This window comes from Hemitrygon akajei, chromosome 8 (assembly GCF_048418815.1).
Source record: "Hemitrygon akajei chromosome 8, sHemAka1.3, whole genome shotgun sequence".
Classification (NCBI taxonomy): Eukaryota; Metazoa; Chordata; class Chondrichthyes; order Myliobatiformes; family Dasyatidae; genus Hemitrygon; species Hemitrygon akajei.
The window spans coordinates 49364381-49381896 of NC_133131.1; the positions used below are offsets into that span (position 1 = coordinate 49364381).

A 17516-nucleotide genomic window follows, 5' to 3' on the forward strand; every position below is an offset into this window, starting at 1 on the left:
CCTGTAGATAGGTGAGCAGAATTGCATATGCATACTTCAAATTAGGCCTCAACGATGTCTTAAACAACTTCAACATTACTTCCCATCTCCTGTGCTCAATACATTGATCTATGAGGGCTTATCTGCCAAAAGCTCTCTTTATGATATTATCTACTGTAATGACACTTTCAAGAAATTATGGATCTGTATTCCTAGGTCCCTCTGTTTTACCTCACTCCTCAGTATCCTACTGTTCACATCTAAGTCCTGCCCTGGGTTGTCCTTCTGAAGTGCCCATGTCTCTAGCTGGTCCAGATTTGGTATCCTTCCTCAAGCTTTGATATCCTTCCTCACCATCCACTATGTCGCCAATCTTGGTGCAAATCATCCAAAAATGTGCTGATATAGATGACAAGCAACAACACATCTAACATGGATACTGAACGTCAAGCAACATAACCTTCTTGACCAACCTCCCATGTGGGACCTTGTTCATATAGACAACATCCATTGGCTTTCCTTCATCAACTTTCCTGGTAACCTCCCTGAAAAACTATAAGATTAGTTAGACATGACCTACTGTGCATAAAGCCATGTTAATTACCCCTAATCAGTCCCTACCTATCCAAATACTTATATATCTGGTCCCTTAGAACACCTTCCATTAACCTACCAACTAGTGATGTCAGGTTCAACACCAATAATTTCCTGGCTTATTCTTAGAGCCTTTCTTAAATAATGGAACATCAGCTATCCTCCAATCCTCTGGGACCTTACCCATAGCTAAGGATAGGGTCTCTGCAAGGTCTGAGGGAACATAGCATCAGACTATGGGGATTTATCCACCCTAATTTTCCTCAAGACAGCAAGCACCTCCTTTGTAATCCATAAATGGTCTATGACCTCTCATGGGGATTGCAATGGTGAGGCCAAGGTAATTAGTATATAAAGCTTGCATGTTATATAAAGCCTGAGTGCACCCTTGGACAGGAAGAAACCTGAGGGATAGCAATAGCATCAGAAAAGAAGTAGAGGTACTAAAAAAAGACAAAGATAACAAAGGCACAACTTTGCCAACTGAACACTGATAACATGCATGATTTCACCAGGAAGTACAGCAATTAATGGGTGGTAGACTTGGCAATCAATTGATAAAAATCATCAGGCAAGCTCTCAACAATTTGACTCCAGAACTATAAAGCATCAGGCAACTTTATGACACAAATAAAAAAGAATTTAAATATGGTTGTTATCTCTGCTTATCATTACTGGAGCAAAATAAGGACAATCCTCTGGATTGGCAGTGTTCTTCAATGTTACCCTGAGCTTTATGGTGAATTACATGCATTCAGTATAATCAGCTCGACAGGAGAGAAACAATCCTCTCCAGACTGTGACAAACTGTTTCATATTCAGTAGGATATGAGTGAAGGTATGTTGCACCCACTGGTTGAGCTGGAAGGTGACTAAAATAGAGTGAGACATAGATACGCAATATTTTCTGACATTTACAAGAAGGGTAGCTCCTCACTGAAGCTGCACTGCAGTCATTTGGATTATTTATCATCTGGATTCCCAACCCACTCCAGCTTAATCCAAATCTTTTTCCTCTCCCACAAGTGTAAAACATTTATGAAATGTCCACTTTTTGGAATAGGTAGCATCTAAATAGAGGCTAGAGGCAGTGCCAATGCCATACGAAGATGGAATGAAAATAACTGAATCATTCCTTTGTTCATCAAGCTTGCTGAGCACACAGTTCTCAGTGATCCAGATTGAATTCAAGCACAACTTTCTTAGTCATTGCATTTCTATGTACAAAATACTCTTATTTTTATTAGACCATAAGACATAGGAGCAGAATTAGGGTACTCGGCCCCTTGAGTCTGCTCCACCATTCCATCATGGCTGATTTATTATCCCTCTCAACCCCGTTCTCCTGCTTTCTCCCAGTAACCTTTGATGCCCTGACTAATGAAGAATCTACCAACGTCCACTTTAAATATACGCAATGACTTGGCCTCCACAGCCGTTGGTGGCAATGAATTCCAGAGATTCACCACCCTCTGGCTAATGAAATTCCTTCTCATATCTGTTCTAAATGGACAATTTTCTATTCTGAGGCTGTGCCCTCTGGTCCTAGACCCACCCACTGTAGGAAATATGCTCTCCATATCCACTCTATCTAGGCTTCTTTAATATTCAATAGGTTTCAATGAGACCCCCTTTCCTCACCTCATTGTTCTAATCTCCAGTGAGTACAGGCCCAGAACAATCAAATGCTCCTCATATGATAACTCTTTCATCCCTAGAAATATTCATGTGAACCTCCTTGGGACCCTCTCCAATGCCAGCATATCTCCTCTTAGATAAGCGGCCCAAAACTGCTCACAATACTCCTAGTGCATCATGAACAATGTCTTATAAAGCCTCAGCATTATGTCCTTGCTCTTATATTCTAGACCTCTTGAAATGAAAGCAAACATTGCATTTGCCTTCTCACTGTGATCAGATTTCTGAATCTCTATAAACCCATGAACACTACCATATTATTTATCTGGTTGTCAGGAGGTGATAGGCAACCTCTGATCTGCTTTTGCAGACATAATATTTATAGGAGTTTCTACGAGGTTGGTTGGTTTGGTTGTTATTGGATATGCTCAATGCCTGGCACGTGTATGCCATGAATCTGTATATGACATGTGGTGAGTGTTGTTGGAGCTCAGAAATATATAAAAAGGGTTGGCCATCTTTCTGGCCCTAAGAAGTTGCTATGGGAGGTCTTCAAGCAGTATTGGAAGCCCAAACATCTTCAGTGCATCATTAAAGACCTACTTTCCATTATAACATCTGAAATGTATGCTTACTGCACAGGACAGAAAGAAGCTGCGGAGGGGTTGTAAATCTAGTCAGTTCCATCTTGGGTACTAGCCTACAAAGTACCCAGGACCTCTTCAGGGAGTGAACATTTGTGATGTTCAATGCCTGCTAGGTTTGTAGCTCAAATATTACATGCCACTTACTGTATCCACCCGTCAGCCAGAATGTTATCAATGCCATGCTGTATACAGGCAAAGACCATATCATTTGATGAGCTGTAAATGGAATTGATACAATCCTTTGCAGATATCTGCACTCTGGTCTCTGTCCTGTCCCTTTGTTTTCCCTCAGATCCCACTGCCCCCCCATTACCCCTTCTCTTTCCCCCTCCCATCTGCTCATCACCCACAAACTCCTCCTTCCAGTTTCCCTTCCCATTTCCTTCTATTAATTCTATGGTCCACCATCCTCTTCTATTAGATTCCATCTTCTTCAGCCCTTTGTCACTTACATCTATCACCTTCTGGCTTTTTACATCATTCCCATTCTCCCGTTCCCTCTCCTAATCCACCTATTACTGCCAGCTCTTGCTCCATCCTTTGTCCCCACTTTTTTATATCAGCTCTCTTTCCCCTTTCTTTCCTGTAATGATGAAGGATCTCAATCCAAAACATTGACTGTCCATTCCTCTACAAGGATGCTGCCTGACCATGAGATCCTCTGGCTTCCTGTGTGTGGTGTCACAGAGCGAAGTTCTCGGGCTTGGATGATTGACCTCAAACATCTGCAAGTACTGTCAAGCTGTACCTTCCTAGCCAACTCTGTCAGGACAAAAGTGACGAATAAATCCAAACTCAGGTTGAAGGAACAACACCTTATATACCGGCTGGGTAGCCTCCAACCTGATGGCATGAACATTGACTTCTCTAACTTCCATTAATGCTCCTCCTCTCCTTCTTACCCCATCCCTGACATATTTAGTTGTTTGCCTGTTCTCATCTCCCTCTGGTGCTTCCCCCCCCCCCCACCCCCTTCTTTCTCCAGAGGCCTCCCGTCCCATGATCCTTTCCCTTCTCCAGCTCGGTATCACTTTTGCCAATCACCTTTCCCGCTCTTAGCTTCATCCCACCCCCTCCGGTCTTCTCCTATCATTTTGCATTTCCCCCTCCCCCTCCTACTTTCAAATCTCTTACTATCTTTCCTTTCAGTTAGTCCTGACGAAGGGTCTCGGCCTGAAATGTCGACAGCGCTTCTCCTTATAGGTGCTGCCTGGCCTGCTGTGTTCCACCAGCATTTTGTGTGTGCTGTTGTTTGAAAGTGACACATATAGGTTTGCACCCCTGCGTTTGTGCAGAAAGGTGTAAAAGGAAAGGGACCTTTCTCATTAACAAGGCATTTTCACCCACAAAACTGCCACTCACCGAATGTTTTTCACATTAGTCCCTGTAAACTCTAGAGACTGTTGTGCATGAAAACCCCAGGAGATCAACAGTTTCTGATGTACTCAAACCACCCTGTCTGGCACCAACAATCATTTCACGGTCAAAGTCACTTGGATCACATTTCTTCATATTCTGATGTACACTATGAGCAACAATTGAACCTCTTGGCCACATCTGCATGCTTTTATGCACTGAGTTGCTACCACATGATTGGCTGATTAGATATTTGCATTAATGAGCAGGTGTACATGTGTTTATAAGAAAATGGCCACTTGGTGTATATATTACTGTCAGATACATTTTCATGCAGACATTTACAGGAAATGAAGAAATAAATGGAGTATTTGAAAAGCTATTCATAATAAAGATTGACAAACATCCCACTGCAAAGGATGACAGGTTGTGCCAATAATAAATAAATAAATAGTACTGAGAACATGAGCTGTAGAATCTTTAGAGAGGAATGATTTTATTTTATTTAGAGATACTGTGATGAGCAGGCCCTTCCAGTCCTTCGAGCTGTGCCACCCAGCAACCCAGTGATTATGGGACAATTTATAATGACCAATTAACCTGCTAACCGGTACGATTTTGGACTGAGGGAGGAAACCCTCATGAACATGGGAAGGAACTTACAAACTTGTTTACAGAGGATGCTGGAATTGAACTCCTTCCGATGCCCCGAGCTGTAATAGTGTAGTGTGGTGCCTCTCAGTCATGATGAGATGAGAACTGATTATGCTTGTTCTCTGCGATGGTGCTGAGGCTGTGAAGACTGTCTCAGCTGTTGTGCTCCATGCCTGCTAATCAGATGAACTGATAAGCGAGTCTTTGGGCCTACTCTGGGCTGCTTGATCGTTTGGATCTGAGAGCTCATTTTTGGTTCAAAATGCTGTTGTTCACTGTTGTTTGCAGGATTTGTATTTTTTTCTTTCTTTTGTACATTGAGGGGTCATCTTTTATTATTCTTTATTTTTATTTCTTTTTTTTCTTTAATTGGATTCTTTTGGGTTTCTTGCTTTGTAGCTACATGTGAGCAAACAAATCTCAAGCTTGTATAATTTATAAATTCTTTGATAATAAATGAATCTTGAATGATCAATCAAGTACAATGTGCTGGAATCGGTTTTAATTATTTGATTTTATTTAATAGGTTTTGTACTTTACTACTTATTATAAATATTATCTCAAATTTGTGTGTAGCCTAACTCATTTTTAATTACTTAAAATTTTATTTGAATGTTCCTGAATGTTGTAAGCATTTGAGTGAGGCTGTTCTTGGATTAACCAGAAATTAACCAGCAAAATTACCCAGCTGTCAAAAATTTTGCTTGCAGCCTGGGATGGATGTTTTTGGACCATCCTACAGGAGATGCAAAACAGGCAAGTGCAAACTTTATGAGCAAGTTAGCAATGCTTGCCAGTTCTGAGGCATTAACTGCTTCCCTCATCACAGATGCTATTTGACCTTTTCTGTATGAGCAGTTTCCTACATCTTTTCCCTTAATGGTAATGATAATGATATTCCATTTAGCTCTTTGGAACATTGCGAATGAAAAATTTTCTTCTCTTTCACAGTCCTGCAAAAAACTGCAGAGAGTGGTGGACACACCTGAGGATGTCATGGAAACCAGCCTCCTTTCCTGGACCCTGTCTGAACTTCTCGCTGCCTCAGTAAAGCAGTCAGCATAATCAAGGATCCCTCCCACTCTTTCTTTTACCTCCCTTCAGGCGGAAGAAATAACAGGTACTGGATGAGTACCCCTTATCTGAAATGCTTGGAACCAGAAGTATTTCAGATTTCACACTTTTCAGATTTTGGAATATATAATGAAATAACTTGGGATTACCATTATTTCCAACTCCGAATTTATGTGCCTTACACGTATTTATCACACAAATGTACTTAACAGTAAAGATTATTACATACCATTAATATAATGAAAGTATAATGTGTGCAGGGTAACAAAAGCAGCACCAGGGCATCAAGAGAATAACTGAATCAGCTGTTGAACAACAACAAACAACAGCAAGCTTTCAGTCTCCACCTACGATGCCGTGGTTTGATTAAATACTGTACACAGTATTTGTACTTTACTTTCTTTTAGGTTTTATGTAAGATATAAAAACAATCAGTATTGTAGATTTATTTTGGTGTTAGATTTTCATCAGCGATGCTTTAAAAATTCAATGCTGTTATGTAAGGTATAAGAACAATCAGCATCGTAAAATTGTTCTGGTGCTAGATTTTCATGATCAGCAGACGATTAAAAAATTAAGTTTCTTAAACTTCTGCAACCAGCCTGCTGAATATTGACAATTGCCTTCAATTTTCAGTTTGCGGTGATAGATCTTTGCTTGCTTCATGATCCGCATACTGTTAAGCAGCGTATGTTCACTCCGACGGTGACAACACACATTCGAGATCTTCGTTTTTCCTTTATACAGTGTTTTTCTATTTTTCATTAACTTCTGTTCATTAAATATGTGAGGTCACTTCTCAGAATCGTCTGTGGTGTGCAGAGATCTCCACATCACCTGGAAACCCTCCCAGTGTCTTGTGAAATTTTTCATTTGTGATGATGTGTCAGTGCTCAAAAAATTCAGATTTTAGAGGTTTTCAGATTTTGGAATTTCGGGTAAGGGGTACTTAACCTGTATAACCAAACTCAGGGACAGTTTTGATCCTGTTGCTATAAGACTATTGAACAGTCCTTATATACAATAAAATGGACAAATAGACTCTATATTGCTATGAGAGTGCATGTCATCGACAGCCTGCGCTGTACTTCCTCTTTGACTGTGTTCTTTTATTGTTTTCCCTTTTACTATCTCATTGCACGGTTATAATGAAATGGCTTGCAGAGATTGTTTAATGGATAGACTGCAAAACAAAACTTTTCACTGCACCTTGTTACACGTGATAATAATATACCATTTACCAATTATAGTTGGATTTCATTACTCACTTTCATGATTTCCTTGTCTGGATTTTTCCTTTATTTTTGGTCAGTGCTTGGTCTCTCTATTTCTTTCAATTAATCAAAGACCCAGGGACAGGAAACTTTCCCTCTGGGCGTTTTACTTGACAATTAGATTGTATTTAGTGGTAAACAGGGTCCCCCATTGGCAGGGTTGTCAAAGATTTTACTCTATTTAAAAGAGCATTAACAAAATAATAATTATATGTATATATAAAGAAATTTGTAAAATGTTGGGAATCTTTATATTAAAGGTCAGTGTACATGTGAGATATCAGTAATTTAGAGTGGTGTAAAAAGACCAAACTCTCTGTTCAGTGACACTTTAAAACTCCAGCGTGCCACAGATCCTGCTCATAAGGAAATATGTTGGATGCGTGTTCTCCTGGACCAATCTAAAAAGGACACTTTTTGGATTGTCATTTGCTTGAAATGCCTATAGGACACAAGCACAGTGCAGCATATTTCAAAACTGGTTGATGTCTTCAAAAGAAACTTGTCCCTGCAGGGAGGAAATTGTATGTGCCTCTCATTGTTTTAACATACAAGATGTGACATGTCCTACCAAATGTTTAACTCCCTGACCATGGCTGCAGAGTCCTAACTTCCATTCAGAGAGAATCTCTCCATCATATCCAAAATTCTAATAAGATGTCTATTTATAATATATGCTAAATATTTATGTAAATAATGTATAATTGAAACAAATGTGTGGACGCACATTTATCTGAGACCATTACAAGCAGATTGGACAATGTTATTTGGTGTGAGCTCTTGATACAACAGTGTTCTGATGAGCCAGTCGGGTCTCTGCTCTTCAGTGACTCAGGACAGCAATGTTCGCAAGTAGTGTCAGAAATTCTATTTCAGACTCCTTTTTTCACACAGAGTAACTGCGGTTCACAGAAAGCCAATTGTTCAAGGTGGAAAGTTGGTACAAGGCAGGTGATAAAATATAGAAAAGCTGGGGAGTCTTTAAAAAATCACCATGTAAAGCCAAGATGCATTCAGGGGTGAGTGGATAAATGTAAGAGAAGACAAAAGGGAATCCACTGAATGTAGAAATGGAAAGTGCTGTTCCTACTTTCCTTGTTCGAGCTCCTCCTGCCTACATTTTTCCTCTCGTGGTTTGGCTCCACCAAATATGGCTGAATTTGGATTGGCTACCTGGTTAAGGGGAGCAGTTACCGTGCGTGGTTTAAGTTGCAGTCTGGGTCTTTGTGCCCTCTCTTCTGTAAAAGATAAGATGAGAAGAATACTAGTATTATTTAATACAGAGCACAAAATATGGGAAATAATGGGTTTTCTAAGAAACCTAGCAGCAAGAAATTATTCTGCTGTATTTGGAAAATTAATGTCACCATATTACCCACATTAGAAGAGTGTTACTGTCAATGGAAACAACACAATTAACTGCAGCTAACATCAACATTGTCTTCATTTTCTTATTTAGCACATAGTGAGAAATAAGTAGCCAATAGGAATGGATAAATTTGCCATTTGCTTTAAGAAATCTGTGAGCACTTTCAGTAAAGCGCCTTACCTGGAAAATTAAACTTCATTTATGAAACAGATTATAAATGACATTAGACATGAATACCAAATTAGTAGGTTGGTAGCAGGCAAAGAAGGGAGGGCCCTCTTCTCATTACCACTATCAGGGAGGAGGTACAGGAGCTTGAAGACCCACACAGCTTCTTCCTCTCTCTCACTTGATCTCTGAGCGGTTCATGAACTCTAACTTGTTATTCCTTCTCTTCTGCACAATTTATTTTTTTATTTTATAGATTTTGTCTTTTGCACTATATTGCTGCTGCAAAAAATTAATTTCACATTGTATGTCAGTGATAATAAACCCGATTCTGATAAATTTTGAGGGGAACTGTGCAAGAATATTTTTCACTTATAGGGTGATTGAAATTTGGTTGGACTACACTGTTTGAGTGGGTGGCACAGGCAGGTACTTTTTCAGTATGTAAGTATCAAAATGAGTACTTAATTGCCATGATGTAAACGGCCTGGACCACGTGCTGGCAAAGGAAATTAGTGCAGATAGGTATTTGATAGCTGCCATGGACTTGGTGGGACAGAGGCCTATATGTGCTTTATGACTCAACAGTAGATTTGTAACACAACAGTAGACATTTTTAAAGGAAGAGACACAAGGAATAACAGAACATTAAATGTTAGTATGCAGATTCAACAGGCTGTTAGGAAGGGAAATGTTTTTGTTTTGTCTGATTTTGCAAGTAGATATGAGTACGAGAGTGAAGTGGAGACACAAGCACAAGTATTGTGAATGTACCACCGTACGACAGTCTAGCTCTTCAAGACCGGAATTCATAAATTTCAAGATTACCGCTTTAGCATGAGGACAGAAGAAATAGAAATGAGTCTGTAGCGGGGAGACGGAAGGATATTCAGTCGCTTGTGCCTGCTTTATCAGTTAATTAGATCATAACTGATCTTCCAGCGCCACCTTCCTGCACTGTGCATTTCTCTTGATTCTTAATACTTAACTCTTCCAGTCTTTGCCTTGAATATATTCAGCATCTGAGCCTCCACAGCCCTCTTGGGTGGTGATTTCTAAAGATTTTCCACCCTCTGGATGAAGAAGTTTCCTCATGCCTCTGACTAGAATGGCTGACTCCTTATCTTGAGACCGTGGGTCCTGATCTGGACAGCCTAGCGTTGACTGCACAGATGCCCAGTCAAATGACTTACCTTTGGAAATCTCCACCCAAAAGTGTTGTGGAGGCTCGGGTGCTAAGTACATTTGAGAGAGAGCCTGATGCATTCTTAGATCTTAAGAGAAATGAAGGAAATGGGGCTAGTGCAGGAAAACAGCACTGGAAGATCAGTCAAAAATTAATTGGATGGTGGAGTGGGCATGAGGGGCTAATTCCTTGGTTCTCATTTTAAGGGAGCGATCTTGCAATCTATGAATTCCAAGCTTGGACTGTTAGACTGTGTAGTGCCTAGTGCTGGTGTTATATTGACAATCCTCGTGCTGTAGCATAGGTATCTGATTTTTAATCTTTGCCTTATGCAGCACTGGCAGAGTGCTGCAAAAATGCAAATACTGCAAGCACTTCAAAGGATGTGTGCAAGATATGCAATCGCCAATGATGTAGCTTGGAACAACTATGAGAACAACTGCTGTTTTGCAAAAAGGAAAGCTGAGCATTAGAATAATGCAAAGGATTTTGAGATTTTAATGGAAGTGATGCAGTCCTGGAGCAAGTTCCTATGTGCACAGGGTGGCTGGGTAGAGCAACAGGCAGATTCACCTTGTAGGGAATTACCACCAGGATAGTGACAACTAAGGCTGTGAAACAGTGTGGGGATAGGCAAGCAAACATCAGACCTAATACTGAACACTTATCAGGCAAGGCTACCATGCGTTGGGTCAGCCAGCCTAATCCCCTTGTTTTACAGGGCACTGCGACATACAGTACATTGCTGGCAGCCACAGGAGATAAGAAGGAGTAAGAAGGTGAGGGTGGGCTACGGGGCTCTAGATTGACTAATCTGGAGAAGAGTGTTTATCGTGCAGAGGATAGTGCACATATGGAATGAACAGCCAGAGAAAATAGTTGAGGCAGATACAGCACAATAACAACATTTAAACTACGGTTTGACAAGTACATGGATAGGAAAGATTTAGAGGGATGTGGAACAAATGTGGGCAGGTGGGACTAGCTTAGGTGGCATGGATGAGTTGGTTCTGTGTGGTAACAGCAATTTCCTCGGATATGTCCCACATTCAGCAGAGCAAGCATGCGTTCTCTATGGGTAAGTTGTTCTCTGAAGCACATTTAACTTTAGAAGTAAGAGAGGTATGAAAGAGTATGGTATGTAGCAAACCCTTTATTTCGAGCAGTCGCTTGGGATGAAGAATGACTTGCTTCCACTCCTGTTTTGTGCTAACTGATGAAACTAATATGGGACCCACAGTCTTTCACAGATGGAGTAGGAGGAGGTGCCTAATGGGGCAGGTAGGGAGATTACTTGTGAGGTGATACATTCCTTCCACAGTTTATGTAAGGCTGTGATAGAGGTTCTTAATACCATCCCAAATGGTACTTCTCCACTTTGTGAGGTTGTGGACCAGCAGTCAGAGAGGGATGTGTTTTTTCCCAAGGAGGCCTTGAGTACATCCTTTGACTTTTCCCTCTGTCTGTCTGGTAATTTCATTCCAAGACAAACTTGGAATAGGGTGTCTGCCTCAGGAGTCTTATGAAACCCATACAGACAACATTGCTTGATCAACAGAGATAATGGATTGTAGCTGGGGCCTCTGCTGGGGATACTGCCCTGGAGAAAGTTGCTGACATAGGTTTACTTGTCCTTCTCATGAACTATCAGGTGCTGCAGCGATGGCATTAGGTGTCTTTCAAGAAAAGTACCTGCTGTAGGTAGTTTAGGTCTTGGATGAGTACAGGAAAGGAATCATTGCTGCAATACATACCATGAGTTTTGTGCCATGTCGAAGGTCTTTAATTAAATCAGCTGAAGCAAATTTACACTGCCAGTCTCCCAAATGCTCTTTCATATGTCAAGACTGTTCATAAATCAGTCATTGGTTACTTAGGAAGAAGTGTATATAGCAAGCTTAACAAGATAGAGGCTGTTATTGGATTTAGTTTTAGGTAATGAATCTGGACCAGGGAAAGAATTGACAGTGAGGCAACATTTACGAGCAATATAATTCAGTCAGATTTAGCACTGTTTTACAAAATAACAAGGAAAACACAAGTAAATTGGTGCGAAACCAGCGTAACGGGATGAAATATGATTTAGCAAGAATTTAGCAGAAACAGCAGATTGAAGTTAAAAAGCTGTCAATAAGAGGCATTCAACAAGGAGATGGTGATGGATCAGACCAAATTTGATCCACATCAAAAAGGAAAATAACAGAAGGTGATGCTTTCAGAGGAGGAGTATTTGTGTGAGCGAAATAGATGATAGAAGGAGTAGGCTGCTGTGAATGGAATCCTCTGCTTGAAACTTCCATAACAGAATACACTAGAGATTACACCGGCAAATTAGATGTAGAGTGGGTGCTTGATTGTCTCATTTATTTATCTGGCAGAATCTGAGTTTTAGTGGGAAGCCCAGGATTTATGCCCACTCCTAAGGCCATGATTTTCCTTCTTGATCCATTCCCATCTTTTCGCAGAAGGTACTCCCACACTGCTTTTAGAGACATAGAAACATAGAAATTAGGTGCAGGAGTAGGCCATTCGGCCCTTCAAGCCTGCACCGCCATTCAGTATGATCATGGCTAAGCATCCAACTCAGAACCCTGTACCTGCTTTCTCTCCGTACCCCCTGATCCCTTTAGCCACAAGGGCCATATCTAACTTCCTCTTAAATATACCCAATGAACTGGCCTCAACTGTTTACTGTGGCAGAGAATTCCACAGATTCACCACTCTCTGTGTGAAGAAGTTTTTCCTCATCTCGGTCCTAAAAGGCTTCCCCTTTATCCGTAAACTGTGACCCCTCGTTCTGGACTTCCCCAACATCGGAAACAATCTTCCTGCATCTAGCCTGTCCAATCCCTTTGGAATTTTATACGTTTCAATAAGATCCCCCCTCAATCTTCTAAATTCTAGTGAGTATAAGCCTAGTCAATCCAGTCTTTCTTCATATGAAAGTCCTGCCATCCCAGGAATCAATCTGGTGAACCTTCTTTGTACTCCCTCTATGGCAAGAATGTCTTTCCTCAGATTAGGGGACCAAAACTGCACACAATACTCTAGGTGCAGTCTCACCAAGGCCTTGTACAACTGCAGTAGAACCTCCCTGCTCCTGTACTCAAATCCTTTTGCTATGAATGCCAACATACCATTTGCCTTTTTCACCACCTGCTGTACCTGCATGCCCACCTTCAATGACTGGTGTACAATGACACCCAGGTCTCGTTGCACCTCCCCTTTTCCTAATTTGCCACCATTCAGATAATAATCTGTTTTCCTGTTCTTGCAACCAAAGTGGATAACCTCACATTTATCCACATTAAATTGCATCTGCCATGAATTTGCCCACTCACCTAACCTATCCAAGTCACCCTGCATCCTCTTAGCATCCTCCTCACAGCTAACACCGCCGCCCAGCTTCGTGTCATCCGCAAACTTGGAGATGCTGCATTTAATTCCCTCGTCTAAATCATTAATATATATTGTAAACAACTGGGGTCCCAGCACTGAGCCTTGCGGTACCCCACTAGTCACTGCCTTCCATTCTGAAAAGGTCCCGTTTACTCCCACTCTTTGCTTCCTGTCTGCCAACCAATTCTCTATCCACACCAATACCATACCCCCATAAAGATATACCATACCCCCAATACCATAAAGATTAGTGTGCTTTTAGTTTGCACACTAATCTCCTGTGTGGGACCTTGTCAAAAGCCTTTTGAAAATCTAAATGTACCACATCCATTGGCTCTCCCCTATCCACTCTACTAGTTACATCTTCAAAAAATTCTATAAGATTCGTCAGACGTGATATTCCTTTCACAAATCCATGCTGACTTTGTCCAATGATTACACCTTTTTCCAAATGTGCTGTTATCACATCTTTGATAACCGACTCTAGCATTTTCCCCACCACCGATGTCAGACTCACCGGTCTATAATTCCCCGGTTTTTCTCTCCCTCCTTTTTTAGCCACCCTCCAATCCTCAGGAACTAATCCAGAATCTAAGGAGTTTTGAAAAATTATCACTAATGCATCCACTATTTCTTGGGCTACTTCCTTAAGCACTCTGGGATGCAGACCATCTGGCCCTGGGGATTTATCTGCCTTTAATCCCCTCAATTTACCTAACACCACTTCCCTACTAACATGTATTTCCCTCAGTTCTTCCATCTCACTAGACCCTCGGTCCCCTACTATTTCTGGAAGATTATTTATGTCCTCCTTAGTGAAGACAGAACCAAAGTAGTTATTCAATTGGTCTGCCATGTCTTTGCTCCCTATGATTAATTCACCTGTTTCTGACTGTAAAGGACCTACATTTGTCTTGACCAATCTTTTTCTTTTCACGTATCTATAAAAGCTTTTACAGTCAGTTTTTATGTTCCCTGCCAGCTTTCTCTCATAATCTTTTTTCCCTTTCCTAATTAACCCCTTTGTCCTCCTCTGCTGGTCTCTGAATTTCTCCCAGTCCTCAGGTGTGCCGCTTTTTTTTGCTAATTTATGTTTCTTCTTTGGACTTGATACTATCCCTAATTTCCCTTGTCAGCCACGGGTGCACTACCTTCCCTGGTTTAAACTTTTGCCAAACTGGGATGAACAATTGTTGTAGTTCATCCATGCGATCTTTAAATGCTTGCCATTGCATATCCACCGTCAACCCTTTAAGTATCATTTGCCAGTCTATCTTAGCTAATTCACGTCTCATACCTTCAAAGTTACCCTTCTTTAAGTTCAGAACCTTTGTTTCTGAATTAACTATGTCACTCTCCATCTTAATGAAGAATTCCACCATATTATGGTCACTCGTACCCAAGGGGCCTTGCACGACAAGATTGCTAACTAACCCTTCCTCATTGCTCAATACCCAATCTAGAATGGCCTGCTCTCTAGTTGGTTCCTCGACATGTTGGTTCAGAAAACCATCCCGCATACATTCCAAGAAATCCTCTTCCTCAGCACCCTTACCAATTTGGTTCACCCAATCGATATGTAGATTATAGTCACCCATTATAACTACTGTTCCTTTATTGCACGCATTTCTAATTTCCTGTTTAATGCCATCCCCAACCTCACTACTACTGTTAGGTGGCCTGTACACAACTCCCACCAACGTTTTCTGCCCCTTAGTGTTACGCAGCTCTACCCATATCGATTCCACATCCTCCAGGCTAATGTCCTTCCTTTCTATTGTGTTAACCTCCTCTCTAACCAACAATGCTACCCCACCTCCTTTTCTTTCCTGTCTATCCCTCCTGAATATTGAATATCCCTGGATGTTGAGCTCCCATCCTTGGTCACCCTGGAGCCATGTCTCTGTGATCCCAACTATATCATATTCATTAATAACTATCTGCACATTCAATTCATTCACCTTGTTACGAATGCTCCTCGCATTGACACACAAAGCCTTCAGGCTTGTTTTTACAAGATTATTGGGTTGAGAGTTCCAGGATTTAAAATGACCAAAGACAATAGAATGACAATGTACTTCCAAGTCAGGGAGCTATGTGACTTGAAAAGGTACGTATAGATGGCAGTTTAAACCAGTGACCCTCTTGGTGAAACAGGCCATGGGAAGTGCTGTCCTAACAGTTAAGGGGAGTAACTGCAGTGTTTTTTGGAGACGGTAGACACTACAACCATTGTACAATGCATCAATAGAGAAGGAAATGAATGGTGCACCTGTCAAGTTGCTTGGATGTGTTGTAGTTGCACTTAGTGAAATAAATGAAGAATATGCTATTATTTTTCTGACTTGTACCTTGTAGTTGGTAGAAAGTCTTGGAGTATGAGGAAGTGAGTTATTCACCAAGCTTTTGACTTTCCGTTGCAGCCAAGATAATTATATAGGTAGTTCAGTTGAGCTTCTAATCATTGGTAATCCACAGAATGTTGGTAGTGGAGACTTCAGCAAAGGTATTGAGTTTCATGGGGAACTGGAACCTCCTCTCTAGGTGAAATTGGTCATTGTCTGGTACTTCTGTAATCTAAATATTTTATTATTTGCACAATTTGTCTTTTGCACACTAGTTGTTTGTCAGTCTTTGTTTATGTATAGTTTTTCATAAATTCTGTTGTATTTCTTTATTTTCCTGTAAATGAATGCAAAAATTGAATCTTAATATATACTATATGGTGGCATAAAGGTACTTTAATAATAAAGTACACTTTGAACTTTAAACTTTGCCAGTTATTGACCCAGAGAAGCTGTGAATGGAAATACACATTGTGCAATCATCAGGAACATCCCTATTTCTTAACTTAGATCAGAAAATGAGAAGACCTTTGATGAAATAGCTGAGGATGGTTGTGTAGAAGACATTGACTAAAGAAACTCGTGTGTTAATACCTCCCATGTCAGATGATTAATCTCCAATCTTCACTATCTTCTTTTATGCGATCTATGACTTTAATCATTGGTCTGTTCCCCTTTGGATTCCCACTGACTTCATTTTCACCAGAGCTTCTTGATGCCACACACCACCAAATGCTACCTTTTTAACTCGCCTCTGAATTCAAGCTGGTTGTGATAAGGCTTGGATCTGAGACACAAAATGGGTATTGGCAACAAGTCATTGGTAAGTGGCACCAATAGCACAGTCTGCAACACTTTCCAAGCTTTTTTGATGTTTAGGACTGGGTGAACAGTAACCAGGCAACGTTACAGAATGCCGAGCAGCCTCTGCTGTAATGGTACAGTTTGAGGTGCAGCTCTGAATGGAGGATTTCAGTACTACATTCCAGATGCTGTCAGGACCCACAGATTTTGCTCTTTCCAGTGGTTACAACTAATCCTTAAAATCATGTGGAGTGAATTGAATGCCGTTAAACATGGCTTCCCTGATAATGGTGATCTTAGGGGGAAGCCAAGATGGCTCAGCATGACTGCCAATTCTTCAGTCTTGCCTTTAGCACTCACATGCTAGGTCCTGGAGCTCCTGCCTCCAGGCAGCTGCTTAAATGTCCACCACAGTTCATGAATAAACACAAGAGATTCTGTAGATGCTGGAAACGTTGAGCAACACACACAAAATGCTGGATGAACTCAGCAAGTCAGGCAACAGCTAAAGCAGCCAATATTTCAGGCTGAGATCCTTCATCAGGACTTTATCAGGTCTTGGCCCAAAAGATTGATTGTGTATTCCTGTCCATATATGCTAACTATTTTGTTGAGTTCCTCCAGCATTTAGTGAATGTTGCTCACAATCCGTAGAAAGGTGTGTAGGACAGTAGATCTGTGATCTGCCCTGTTAAAGGTTCATATATTAACAAAGTATGTATGCAGTATACATCTCTGAGATGATTCTTCTTTTTAGTTCTGATCTGTTAACTAATATATGCTAAAGAAACTGGAGATATTTTCACAACAGACATTGAAGAAAGGATGAAATAAGACATTAAAATAGGTCAGGGACTGTGATATAGGCTTCTGAGGATGTTCACAAGGTTTTAACTCTTAACCTCTCAATCTATTTTGTTATAGACCTTGCACCTGATTTGTCTCCCTGCAGTGCACTATATTTTGCATTCTGTAATTGTGTTCCCTTTCGTACCTATGCTTGGAAATGATCTGTCTGGATGGAATGCA

General features: G+C 40.8%; 1 protein-coding gene across 2 annotated transcripts in view; it reads right to left on the reverse strand.

Moving 5' to 3' along the window:
* Positions 1-5730: 5730 nt before the first annotated feature.
* eif4h (eukaryotic translation initiation factor 4h) overlaps positions 5731-17516 on the reverse strand; it is an 84938-nt gene continuing 73152 nt past the window's right edge. For both annotated transcript variants that reach the window (XM_073053821.1, XM_073053823.1), the window contains one exon: positions 5731-8454. In XM_073053821.1, coding sequence (XP_072909922.1) covers positions 8303-8454 — 152 coding nt within the window. In that variant the 3' untranslated portion in view covers positions 5731-8302. The remainder of the gene's footprint in view (positions 8455-17516) is intronic.